Raw genomic sequence first — 12686 nt, 5'->3', positions numbered from 1 at the left:
GTGCTCTGCTCGGTCAGCAGAGCCCCTCTCAAAAGCGTCATCTGCCTCGCCAGCCCATACAGTATATCAGGGTGTTCACCTGGTTCCCCTCTGGGTTGGAGGATAAGTTGCTGGCCTGCGGAACCGTCAAACCCATGCATTATCCACCGTGTCAATTAGGTAGGGTTTGGAGTAAAGAAGGGGGCTGGGGCGGATACTGAGCGTGGCATTGGGAGCCGCACTCATTCCTTGATTCTAGCGTGTGCTCTTCTTTCGTCCATTCTTCTCGCCGCTCCACACCAAAGGTCAGCAGGCAGGACACTTATTGGGGAGGTAATAGATAGAATGACAGAGGTAGAGCTGATTGCAGGTTAGGAGGTTGGACAGCTCAAGCCAGTGGAAATGTCTCAAAGCAGTACAGTGATGAGTTATATGAGCAATTTGCAGCAAAGTGGGCAATTCTGTTATAGCATGCTTCCATTTTGCCTAGTTCAGTTTTGTTGAGATTAGTCAATCAGAGTACAGTATTAGAGTACAATATTAAGGATACAGTGGATTATACAATTAGAATATAGCAAGTTGGATAGATAAGTTACTTACGTGAGTTGCTTAGTCTATAGTGTAATTAACACTCATGAAGTTAAAAGCTTGAATATAGATTATAGCAGGCAGTACCAGTACTGTAATTAAGTAAGTGTTTTAAGACAGAAATAGATATATCAGAATCGTAATAAATTAAGGTGTAATAGTATAAAGGAGAGGTCAGGTTTTGGGAAGTGCTGTTTTGGCACATGTGCACTGCCAAAGAGAAGAAAGGTGTTGCCTCATGGATTTTTTTAAAGAGAGCTGGATTGCTGGTAGTCCTAATTGATGGTGGGTGGGTATTCCATGGTTTTGCAATAGTAAAAAAGTAGAGCAGATGACCATTTGCCAGGTTTGGCTTTTCTAAATTCAGGAGCAATAGGTTTTCAGATCGGAGAGGTCTATTTGGATGGTACTGAGTAAGTAGAAAAGAAAGGGCAGGGCAGTTTGATGGCTTGTATATAAATTTGTGTGCAATGGTTAATTGTAAATATGTAAAATAATGTGGGAGTTCTAGCTAACCAGTTTAGTAGGCATAATGAAGAACAGTGGTGAGATGAATATTTTGCATTGGTTATAAATTTTGAAATGTTATTGTAGCACGTGTCAAGTTTTGTTTTCAGAGAGGATTGGATGCTGGTAAGGAGAGGGTTACTGTATAGAAGAGACAGTAACAGAAAAGAAGAAGCTAGGAACAGTTTTTGCAGAGTGGTTGAGGAAATATTTGTGTCTATAGAATTATGGAGAATGGGGCAACTTTCATCACTTTAATTCAGTTTTGTTTTGCTTAATGTTGCCTATGGAAAAGATCTCTATTTTGAATAGGAAAAACTGCTATTTCTAAGTGTATGCCAGAAGTAATTCACTTTTTTGAGAGACTTCATTATTTTTGGAATTAGTGAAACTATGATGTATATAACTTTGAGGGGGACTTGACCCCTACATTGAAGGCTAATAGGTATTCCCCTTGCAAAGACCTTTTGTATTTTTTTATTCTGTGAATTAATGGTTCAATATTTTTTTTCGGATTATTTGGTTTTCAGCATTTGATTTGTTTGATGTTTCATAACTAAGCACATAGAATATACAATGATTCAGTTCTAGCAGTCACAATTAAAACTGCCTTCATCCATTTTTAACTGCTTGTGTAGATCTGTCTTACCATGATCTACTTATAGGAGACACCATAATATCTTTTATATACTATTCATTTATTTATTTTATGTCTGAAGGTCTGCATTAGAAAGCTGAATTTTTTTATTGGTACAAATGGATACATGATATTGATTCCATATGAAATGCACTATTTAATTTTCAATAAGCTTTTCATCCTGATCAACTCTTTAGTTCATAAATGGGGTGATGGACTAATAATGTTATCAAATATCTGCCATCTGTGATACATGCAGCAGAGAACTGCTTATTTATCAGCTTCCAAGTGTTAGCTTATGAAGTTTTGTTCTGACAAAAGGATCTAACCATATAAAAGGTAATCCATTGTGAAAACTAAGCTGATAAATTTCCTCACACTTATCTATTTGCAGAATCACAGTGACAGCAAGGTGACATTATATGACTGTGACAATTTCCAGGGCCGCAAGTTTGAACTTTGTGATGACTATCCATCTCTGCAAGCCATGGGATGGTGCAATAAAGAGGTGGCTTCCATCAAAGTCAACTCTGGAGCGTAAGTAGTCTTCTGGTCTAGTATGCGTAACATGTAAAAAAACATTTAGGCTAAAATGTGCACACTAGGTCACTGCAGAAGGAAGGAAATTTATTAAACCAGAAGAGATACACAAAGCTTAAATCTTTTTATAGTTGTACTATAGGGGCAAAGGGAAATAACTGACAATCTGGTTTTAATTTTAGAGTAAGTACTCTGAAATAAAATGTTTTAAACCGTTGTCTTCAGATTTGCTGTTTGCTGTATTTAATCATTGACATGTACAGTGCCTTTGCAAGTTTATAAATCAGCAAGGGCTCATTTAGCATCCTATTTATAGTGTTTGCACTAGCCTGCTGGTGCCAATGATGTTATTTGTTGTAACAGAAATGGAAAAACATAAAGATGCATAAAATGATGGCAGGTAAGAATTGTTTGTTCCATGCTGCTGCAAAGGTCGAGTCTGTTATACAATCTCTATCAATCACCTTACGCCTATCCCGAGAATTTGCTTTATTCATCTTTTGTATTGTTCCAGTCAGCTCTGCTTGGTCTCATTCAGGCTTTCATTATGGTTTTCATAAAAAAACAACTAGATTTCAAGCTTAGTTCATCTTGAATTTGCATTCTCAGAAAAGATCATCCTATTCTGTACTTGTACTATAAAGAATTCAGATTTTTCAGTTAACGGGAGCTAAATATATTATAACTAAAATATGTAATATAGTATTTCAAACAAAAAACTATTATGGCTGAGGCATTTAACAGTAATTTTGCTGGCTCACCTCTCAGTATGATGATCCTGTTGCAGCACTGCCCAATGTATAAGTATATAACTTTGAAGTTATATATACTCAAAGAAAAAGTAAAAAAATAAAAGCTCATCCCTACTTCTTACTAGAAAATGCCCAATTCTGGATGCCATCCAGAATATTGTCTGTAAAAAAGTAACAACGAACATAACAAAGTTTCAATGGTCCACTGAAATATATATCACACTTCAAATGCTAATTAAACATTGGACAGCAAATCATATGTTTCCCTGACACTTAAGTAAGCACCTAGCAATAATACTCTGTAATGTTACACACCACCATTATTTTCCACGGCAGTGCACTTAAAGAGATCTCTTCACCTACTGTCACATGATTTTTGGTGAGGGTTCTTCATCTCCACTGCCAGCCTTTATTGAGCAGGATTCACTTTACAGCTGTGCTTTAATACTGAGCTTCAGAACTGCACACAGTACTGTGAATGAGACTTTACTTACCACTTAATTGGTACTTTTACTTCTATTTTTGTGATGACGATGTATCACCATATGAACTTCAGCCTGTCACTGACTTATCCTGGAACATGGGAAAATATTCAATCTATTTAACAGATAAGGAATGAGTGAAGTATTTCATGGGGAACATTGCTGCTATCTTTGCATGGTGTCTTCCACTGTAAGAAAAGAAAAGCCAATTGAACTTGAATTTCCAGCCACTTTTTTGCTCTAAGGTTGTGAAAGCTGATTGTTTCTTCCATAGGAGTCCTTAAAGCAAGGCCATTTGTACCACAGTCATTTCAGCAAGATACTCAGTTTCTCCCTCTCTCTCTCTCTCTCTCTCTCTTCTGCACATAGAGGTTTTGTACCTTGTTTCCATATTTGTAGCATTGTTGTGCATTGCCTGCACAATCAACATTTATCTGATAGGCACAAATACACTTGCTTTCCTTAACTTGAAAGGCAAAGCATATTTCTAATGGCACCATAACCATGAAGATAAGTGGAGATGAACATTAAATGTATTGTATTTATTTTCTTTCTTGGTCTTTCATAAGCTTTGTCAGATTAAAAAAAAGTATTCACATCTGTTACTGTGCACAAACTGAGTTAACATGAATGGTTAAGTGTTTCTTTCTTTCTTTTTTATTTTCTCTTTTTGTTTTCCAATTCTAAGAAACCTGACTATAAACAACTATGATGGGATTTTTTTTTGCTATAGGTTAACAGTAAAGTATCTTTCTGACAACCACATACTGGGCAAATGATGTTGGCAGGGATTTCTGTCTCTCTCTAATTGCTAAGGTTTCCAGGGGATGTAACACAAACTTGGTATAGGTTCCCCTTCCACTTCCTTACCTCATTAAAATGGTAAGGCATTTCTCAATCTGAACCTATGGTGCTTACATTGCCTACGGAGTTTCTGAAATGAATACTGAAGAAAGAGGTAACATTCTAATCTGTACCTGTATATACCCATTACTTGCAAGCCCATCCTGTTCCTAATAGTTAAAGTTCCTAATATGACTGCAGGTGCACACATATTGATCTTATTGGTTCAAAGGTTTTTAACGATTTGACTAACAAAAGAAGTATTTCTGAATTTGCTAGTTGACACTGGTATTTTATTTTCACTGACTGAATAGCTTTAACCTCTTTCCTGATTGTGAGACTTTTTTTGCATTGGGAAGAAGCAAGTCAAAGCTAATCACTACAATCACACCTGCAATTTGAACACTTATTTTTTTCAGTTATATATTGAGTTTCCATGTGCCGGGTCACATCCAAGTGCAGATAGTATCATTTCAGAATGCTTTCAACTTCTACATTATATGTGAATGTAAGTGCAGCTATACAATGTAGCAGAGTGGCACATTTTGTTATATTTTGTCTAGCGCACAATAATAACAGCAGCACCAATAAACTAAAGAGTGTCACAGTGACACACAGCTATTGCAAATGGGAAATGCAAAACATTTAACAGTTTTTTTCTACCCCTAAGACATAGATAGCAGTCTGTCAGTTATGCGTATTAACAGAGTTGATTCCTGTTAAGTCACAAAATAGAAACTGATTAAGAAGTTAGCTGTTTAGAAAGACAAAAATCACTCCTATTTTCAGGGGCATAGCATAGTGCTGAAAGGGAAAAGTAGGAATAAGTAACAAATCATCTAATGGAAGTTAGGGTAAACAAAATACATAACTTTGATTGTTTAAATAGACAAAAATAAGCTAACCACACTGCTAAAGGAGACTCAAATAGAACAGCCAAACTAAGAAAAATAAACGTGAGTCAACCAGCATGGTCCAAGCAGTCCAAGCAAGATAAACTTGTCTTGAACACCAAAATATATATAAAGAACTGATTTATTGAGGAAGATTAGCGCTTTCATGAGATTACCACTTCATCAGACCAAAATAAAATGTATTTTGGTCTGATGAAGCGGTAACCCTGCGAAAGCGCTAACCTTCCTCAATAAATCAGTTCTTTATGTATATATCTGGTGTTCAAGACAAGTTTATCTTGCTTGGACTGCTTGGACCGTGCTGGTTGACTCACGTTTATTTTTCTTAGTTTAACTTTGATTGTTGCCAGCTGTGACAAAGCCAGATTCATCTTGCTCAGCTGCCTGCAACCATATGAGCTTTCCTCAAGAAAATTACTCTTAGCACAGGACAAGCTAATTTAATTAAAATGGGGACTGCAACATGCTCTCCCATTCCTGGAGACACATATCATTTGAAATGTTGCATCAATTTTTGTTGAGAGACACTTTTACTAATCAGCTGCTCTAAAATGACTCACAATAACTCTGCATTCACTGCTGTCATTATTATCTTTGTCATCAACCAGCTTTTTCCCATTTTACATAGGGTTGGGGTATCCCATCATTACTTGTCAATGTGACCAAATCCCAAGCTAGCCCTGATGTGGAAACTCTACATTCAGTGTATATTACTGTAATTAGTGAAATGTTCATTGATAAACTAAAGAACATATAAAAAGAAAGGGCATGAGCAATAAATGGTTATACATCTCAGATTAAAACACATATGCTCACATAAATTACAGAAAGAAAGGGAAAAACAGCTGTGCATTTATTAAATGAAGCTGGTAATAAATGTAATGCATATCAAGGATAAGGAAAAATGAAGAACTCTGAATGTACACTTGTATAAAAAGCTGTTGTAAGAATATTTATGGTTTGTCACGTCTGCGTGAAAGTATACCTAGTCCAGACAACCTTTCCCTCCTATCCCTACCTGATCCAGTCTGTCATTACTTCCAGGAATATATGCCTTCCTCCCATTTGCATGATACCTCTCAACTGTACAGATTTTCGCAGAATGTCCAGATTTCTGCTTCATATTTTTAGTGTGTTCCTCCTAAAATCTGTACCTTTCTGGCAAATAGCTGAGGATTGAAGTCATTAAATAATGACAAACATATGAGTTTAAGACTCCACATCCTTCAGAAAATTCATGCTAATGCAAAACCTATTATTCTGTCAGCTATCTAAGTTTGTAAGAGCAATATTTAAAATCTGTCCCTATTTTTCCCCCATCATTTTAGGCTTTGTCCAGATTTTTTGCTCTAAGAGGTTGAGAGGTATATATTGCATCTAGAAATATGACTGTATTGGAAAACCTACTACCCTCTTTGCAAAACAGTGCTTTTTTTAAATCCGATATCCAAAAGAACTGTTCTGCTCCAAATCCCTGACATGACATACTCAAATGACAGTTACAATAAAAGCCTACTTTACTGCCAAAATGTTATGCTTATTAAGCCCCACAGAACTGGGAGAAGGCCTCCGCAGTTTACTGAACATATTTGCTCATCTGTCATCTGTTATAAAATCTCACAATATATTTAATTTTGCAGATCATAAAAATATACATAATGAAAACTTATTAGTATTCCAAAATGCACATGCTGATTGGATGGAATACTCAATATGCCCACGGTAAATCAAGTATTCCTTTTGAAAAAAAGTCTGGATGTGCTGTCATGTAGAAAGTATACCTTGGGCAATCCAAACTTTACTCCCAAACCACCATGAGATGTTGCAAAATCTTTATATATATATATATATATATATATATATATATATATATATATATATATATATATCTACATACATTTATTTTTTTTAATTGTTTTGTTGACTGGGTTAGTCCCACTAGGTCAAGTACCATCTCTATTTAGAGCGGTGATGCAAAGTGGTATTTATATTATTTATTTATTTATTTATTTATTTGCAGTTGGTTTACCAGGATAGTCCATTGGGCCAAAAGAACCCGTTTTCAATGGAGTCCTGGGGAGAAAAGCTCCAAAAACAATTAGCAAGGTTACAATAAGGTATTTAGTTTCAATTATACAATTCCTATGGACTTGGAAATACAGTAGACTAGTGTACAAACATACAAATATTACAATCTTGTATCGCTGAAAACAATTTACAATATAAAAACTGAGAGGCTTTTACAACTTAGGGTGGGTTACACTGGAGATATCTTTCATACATTCAGGATGAGTAACTTAATACAATCAAGAGGAAGGTATATGAGCTGACATAGAACCTTTCAATATAGAAACAGAGAACCTTTTCCATCAGAGGGTATATTTACACTAAGGTACCTTTAAGTATTCAGAAAAAGCTAATACAAGCAAGAGCAAAATCTATGAGTTTAGGAGAATAAGTAGAAATTCTCATTATGAATAGGGGAGGAGAAGTGAAAATTCTCAGTATGAGGAAATTATGTTGGGTGGGAGCAGGAGCATTCCCACTGGGAAATTACGTGTGAGTGAAGGGATTTTTTGAATGAGAAGTGATTTGTGATGGTACGAATGGATGGGGGTAAGGAATTCCAGAGACAAGCAAGACTGTAGGATAAGAGATTTTTTCCAGGGGGACAAATTGGTTTATACAGTTCAATTAAGTTTTGGCTCTTAGATCTTAGAATTCTATCAGGGAGGTGCATTTTGAAGGTAGAGGAAAGGGATGGGCAGAGGGAGGGATTGAAGATGAGTTTGTGTGCAAGAGTCAGTTGGACGTAGGTGAGGTGATTGGGTAGTTCTAACCATTTTAGTTTGTGGAGAGCTGAACAGTGGTGTGAGGAGGACTTATGGGAGGTAGCAAACTTGACAATTTTGTTATAGCAAGAGGAGAGTTGTGTTTTGAGAGAAGATTGTAGGTTAGTTAGAAGTGGGGCTCCATAAAGGAGGGATGGGATGAGAAATGTGGTAGATAGGGTTAGTTTGGTGGAGGGTGTAAGATAATGATTCTGTCTGTAGAGCATGCCGAGTTTTTGGTGTTTTTTTTTTTTATATTTAGTTGAAGATGGGAATTGAATTTAAGCTGACTATCAATTTGGACCCCAAGTAATTTGGCCTCAGATACCAGTTCTAAGGGTGTATTGTTGTGACTAGTAATGATGAAATTACTTGGATTGAAAAAGGTAGTTTTAGAGGGGGTGAATACCATTACTTTGGTTTTGGAGGCATTGAGTACAAGGTGATTTGTTTTCATCCATTGTTCGGTGGTTGAGAATGCATCTTGAGTAAGCTTTAGAAGTGTGGGGATGGAGGTAGCAGAGCAGATTATAGTTGAATCATCTGCGTCTTGGATAATTTTAGTTGAAGGGATAGAGTTATGGAAATAGTTTATGAATATATTAAAAAGCAGGGGACCCATTATAGATCCTTGGGGAACACCGGTTGGGGTGTTGATGAAAGGGGAGGTGGCTTTTTTCCATCTCACTGCCTGATATCTATTGGATAAGTAGCTAGTGAACCAGTTCAGAGAAGAGGGTGACAAGTTAAGCTTGGAGAGTTTAGTTAGTAATAAATTGTGAGAGATAGTATCAAAGGCTTTAGAGAGGTCTAGTACGAGGATAGAGACAATGTGTCCTGTGTCCCGGGCTTTGTTCACAGCTTCCAGGAAGGAGAGTAGGGAGGTCATAGTACTGTGTCTTGGTCTGAAACCATGTTGTGTTGGAGGTAGTAGGTTATTGTCTAAGAGGTATGGTAGGAGTTGTAGGTGAATACACTTTTCTAAAAGTTTAGAGATAGGAGATAGAATAGCAATGGGATGGAAATTAGTAATATTGTTATTGATGCCTCCTTTGTGCAATGGAACAACAAGAGCCTTTTTCCAGATTTGGGGTACCAAGCTTTCTTGAATGGAACGGTTGATTAAAATGCTGATGGGGTAGGCAATGGCTTCAGCAGCTATACTGAGAAAGTAAGAAGGAATGTTATCAGGGGCATTAGAGCATGGCTTTAGTTTCTGCAGTAGTTTTTTTTTATGGTGGATGTGGGTATAGGTTTTAGTGAGAATGGTGGGGGGGGATTTGAGAATGTTGATGATGGAGTGGAGATAGGGGGATGAGCAGTGGTGAGGGGTGAAAAGTTGGTAGGGGAGGATTGGGGTGTAGTGGGGGGTATGGTGGGGTTTGAAGATGAAAAGGATGAGGTTAGTTTGGAGATAGAATCAATGAAGAAGGTGTTGAATTGAGTGGCCAAGTCTATGTCAGGAGTGTTAGGGTCTGGGCTCGGGTTATCTGGTTTGTTGGGATTGAGGAGGTCAGACATGCATTTCCAAAATTTTTGAGGGTTTGTTTTGTTGTTGTTTTGGATTATGGAGAAGTAATTTTGTCTATCGGAGATGATACATTTTTTTACTTTGTTTCTGAGTGTTTTGTATTCGTTATGGGCTAGGGGAGTCCTATGTTTCTGATATGATGACCATGCCTTATCTCTAAGGTGCATAGTTACTAGTGTGTTTTTTGTTAGCCAAGCGGCAGTTTTGTTTTTTATTCGTTTTGTTTTTATGGGGGCTTGATGCTCTAAGAGGTTTAGAAAAGTTCAGTTAAAGTGGGCGACAGCCTGTTCCAGGGGTAGAGTTTTTAGGGTGTACCAGTTGATTGCTTTTAGAGAGTTGGAAAAGGTAGTGGGGTTAACGTTTTTTTGGCAGCGAGTAGTAATAAAATTGTGAGTAAGATGTAGGGGTGAAGTTTGTCGGTGTGTGAATGTGGGCAAGTGGTCACTAAGCGAATCAGGCAGGGTGCCACTATGTGAGACGTAATGAGGGTGGGAGACTAATATCCAGTCTAGGATGCTATCACTGGTGAGTTTTTTTGAGGGCCGAGTTATGGAGTTGATCAGTTGAGAAAAGTTGTAAAGATTAATGTTAAGTGGATTTGTGGGAGACTGTATTGCAGACCAATTAATATTCATGTCACCCATAAGTATAGTTTCATTGTTAATGTTATTGGAAAGCCAGGAGAGGATATCTTCTAGTGTAGAAATATTGTTGCCTGGAGGGATGTAGAGGGAGGCTATGCATATGTGTTTGTGTTTAGTTACTTGAAGCAGAGCCAGAAGTAGTTCTGCATTATTGAATTGGGGAGTTGGTTTGTTGTAAGGGGTAACTGTTAAGGAGGATAGGTATAGAAGGGCTACTCCACCTCCTTTTTTGGTTTCTTCTATCTTTTCTGATTATAGAGTAGTTGGGTGGAATTATTTCTGAATCTTTTATATGAGGTTTTTACCAAGTTTCAGAGATGGACAAAATGTCTGGTTTGTTATATGTAAGCCAGGCATGCAGATTAGGGATTTTGTTTACTATACTTTGGGTGTTTAAGGAGGTGAGTAGTATGGATTTATCCGTTGGCGGGGATGAGGATGGGCCTGGGTTGGGGTGTATGTCTCCTAATAATAGAATAGAAGTCAGATATAGCATTAGGTTGGGGAGGTACTTTGTTTGCTTAGAGACAGGGTTGAGTTTAGCTAGATTTAAGGAAGTTGCTGTAGGGTTCGGATAGTTGTGAGGAGTAATACGTTTATAAGAGAAGATTTTATGGGGTATAAGCATGGAAAGATTGGGAAGTGTGAATGTAAGACAGGTAGGTTAAGATGGTTAGTAGTATGAAAGGGTGGAGTGTGGTTATAGTTAGTTGGCAAGGTAGTAGATATAGGATATGTTGAGGAACAGTACTAGATGAGTACAGAAGGATATGGCTTTTGAGAGCATAGTTCATGGGTTCATAGGTTCATACTAGGCTATCTGCCCTAGGGCATTTATAAGCCTAGCCAGAGTGTGTTTGGCTTTCGCCACCCATTTTAAATTAATTTTGCTATGCCCTTTTTCGAGGTTAGTATACTGTGTCTCTGTCTAACAGTGACACAGAAGTGATACCCAGGGTAAACGTACGATCTCCCATCCACTCATCAAGATTCCTCTTGAAGAGAGTCAATGAGGGACTCTGCCTATCCTGGACTGGGATTTTATTCCAGAGTGAAGGGAGCCTCTGGGTTATGAATCTGTCCCTCCAGCATGTCCTATTTATTTCAGTGCTGAGGTTCAAGTCTCTCGAGCACGTAGCTCGATGGGATTTGGATTTTCTGAGGTGCAGCATGTCCATTAATTCCAGGTTGGACATGGCTTTATACGTCAGGCACAGATCACCTCTGAGCAGGCGGTATGCCACTGAGTAGAGCTGGAGTTTCTTTAACCGGGCAGCATATGGCATCAGTTAGAGCCCTTTGATCCTCTTGGTGAGGTACTTTTGGTGTCTTTCCAGTTGCTGCAGGTGTCTGGTAAGGTACATCCCAAAAGGGGCATTGTACTCAATTATGGGCCTGATGACGGAATGAGTAAAGAGGCACGATGACCTCCCCTGATCTAGTTGTGAATCCCTTCATGATTAGGTGGGCTATATAAAATGTTTTTCTAACCACTTTGGCCACGTGGTTGTCAAATGAGAGATTGCTATCAACTTGGGTCCCCAGGTCCCTAATTACTTCTTCTGTACTTAATGGATTACCACCTATGTGGTAATTTGTGGGCACTTTGTTTTTGCCAAAGGGGATGACTATACACTTTTTGGCGTTTAGCTTGAGGCCATGGCTCTGGCACCAGTTGTCTGTTTCTATGAGGCCCTTTTGGAGGATGCTTGTGTCGGCTGGAGTGTCGATTATGGCGCCCAGTTTGCAGTCATCTGCAAACTTGTTCAGCCACAGTCTTTCCGTGTTGGCCTGTACCTCCGAGAAATATATACCGAACAAGAGAGGTCCCAGGACTGAGCCTTGTGGGATGCCACTTGTAACTGGTTTGGAGTCTGACATGGCTCCAGCAATTCTAACCATGTGGGTTCTGTCCTTGAGCCAGTTTGCAACCCATCTAGTGACACAGGGGTTTATATTTAAGCTGGTGAGCTTATCTATAATGCCCGAGTGGGGTATTGTATCAAAGGCTTTTGCGAGGTCCAGGTAGGCTGTGTGGACCACCTTCCCCTCGTCAATGGCCTTGGTGACTGTTTCAAAGAAATCAACCAGGTTTAAGAGGCAGGATCTGCCCTTAACAAAGCCGAACTGGGTAGGATCCAGTGTCTGTAGGTCCCCAATATCTTTATTTATGAGGCCTATGATGATCCTTTCCATAGCTTTGCAGACCAAGCTAGTCAGGCTTATGGGGCGATAGTTTCCAGGATCCGTTGAGGCACCACCTTTGTGGAGAGGGACCACTGTTGCTGTACGTCACTCTTTGGGTACATATCCTGTAGTAAGGCTGAGATTGAACAGTAGTTTTATGTTTGGGTTTAGCTCTTCTTGGACTTCATGTAGGATGCAGCCCAGGACACCGTCTGGTCCCATTGATGCTGTGTGTTTTGCTTTGGAGAGGG

General features: G+C 38.5%; 1 protein-coding gene across 2 annotated transcripts in view; it reads left to right on the top strand.

The window, feature by feature from the left end:
• The window catches only part of CRYBA2 (crystallin beta A2), a 114076-nt gene that overhangs the window by 87799 nt on the left and 13591 nt on the right, over positions 1-12686 (top strand). For both annotated transcript variants that reach the window (XM_044075221.1, XM_044075220.1), the window contains exon 4: positions 2106-2248. In XM_044075221.1, coding sequence (XP_043931156.1) covers positions 2106-2248 — 143 coding nt within the window. The remainder of the gene's footprint in view (positions 1-2105; positions 2249-12686) is intronic.

Source organism: Protopterus annectens, chromosome 6.part0, assembly GCF_019279795.1.
Source record: "Protopterus annectens isolate FY-2018-M chromosome 6.part0, PAN1.0, whole genome shotgun sequence".
NCBI lineage: Eukaryota > Metazoa > Chordata > Ceratodontiformes > Protopteridae > Protopterus > Protopterus annectens.
The sequence above is the reverse complement of the archived record's forward strand: the minus strand, read 5'-3'. Positions and strand labels throughout refer to the sequence as shown.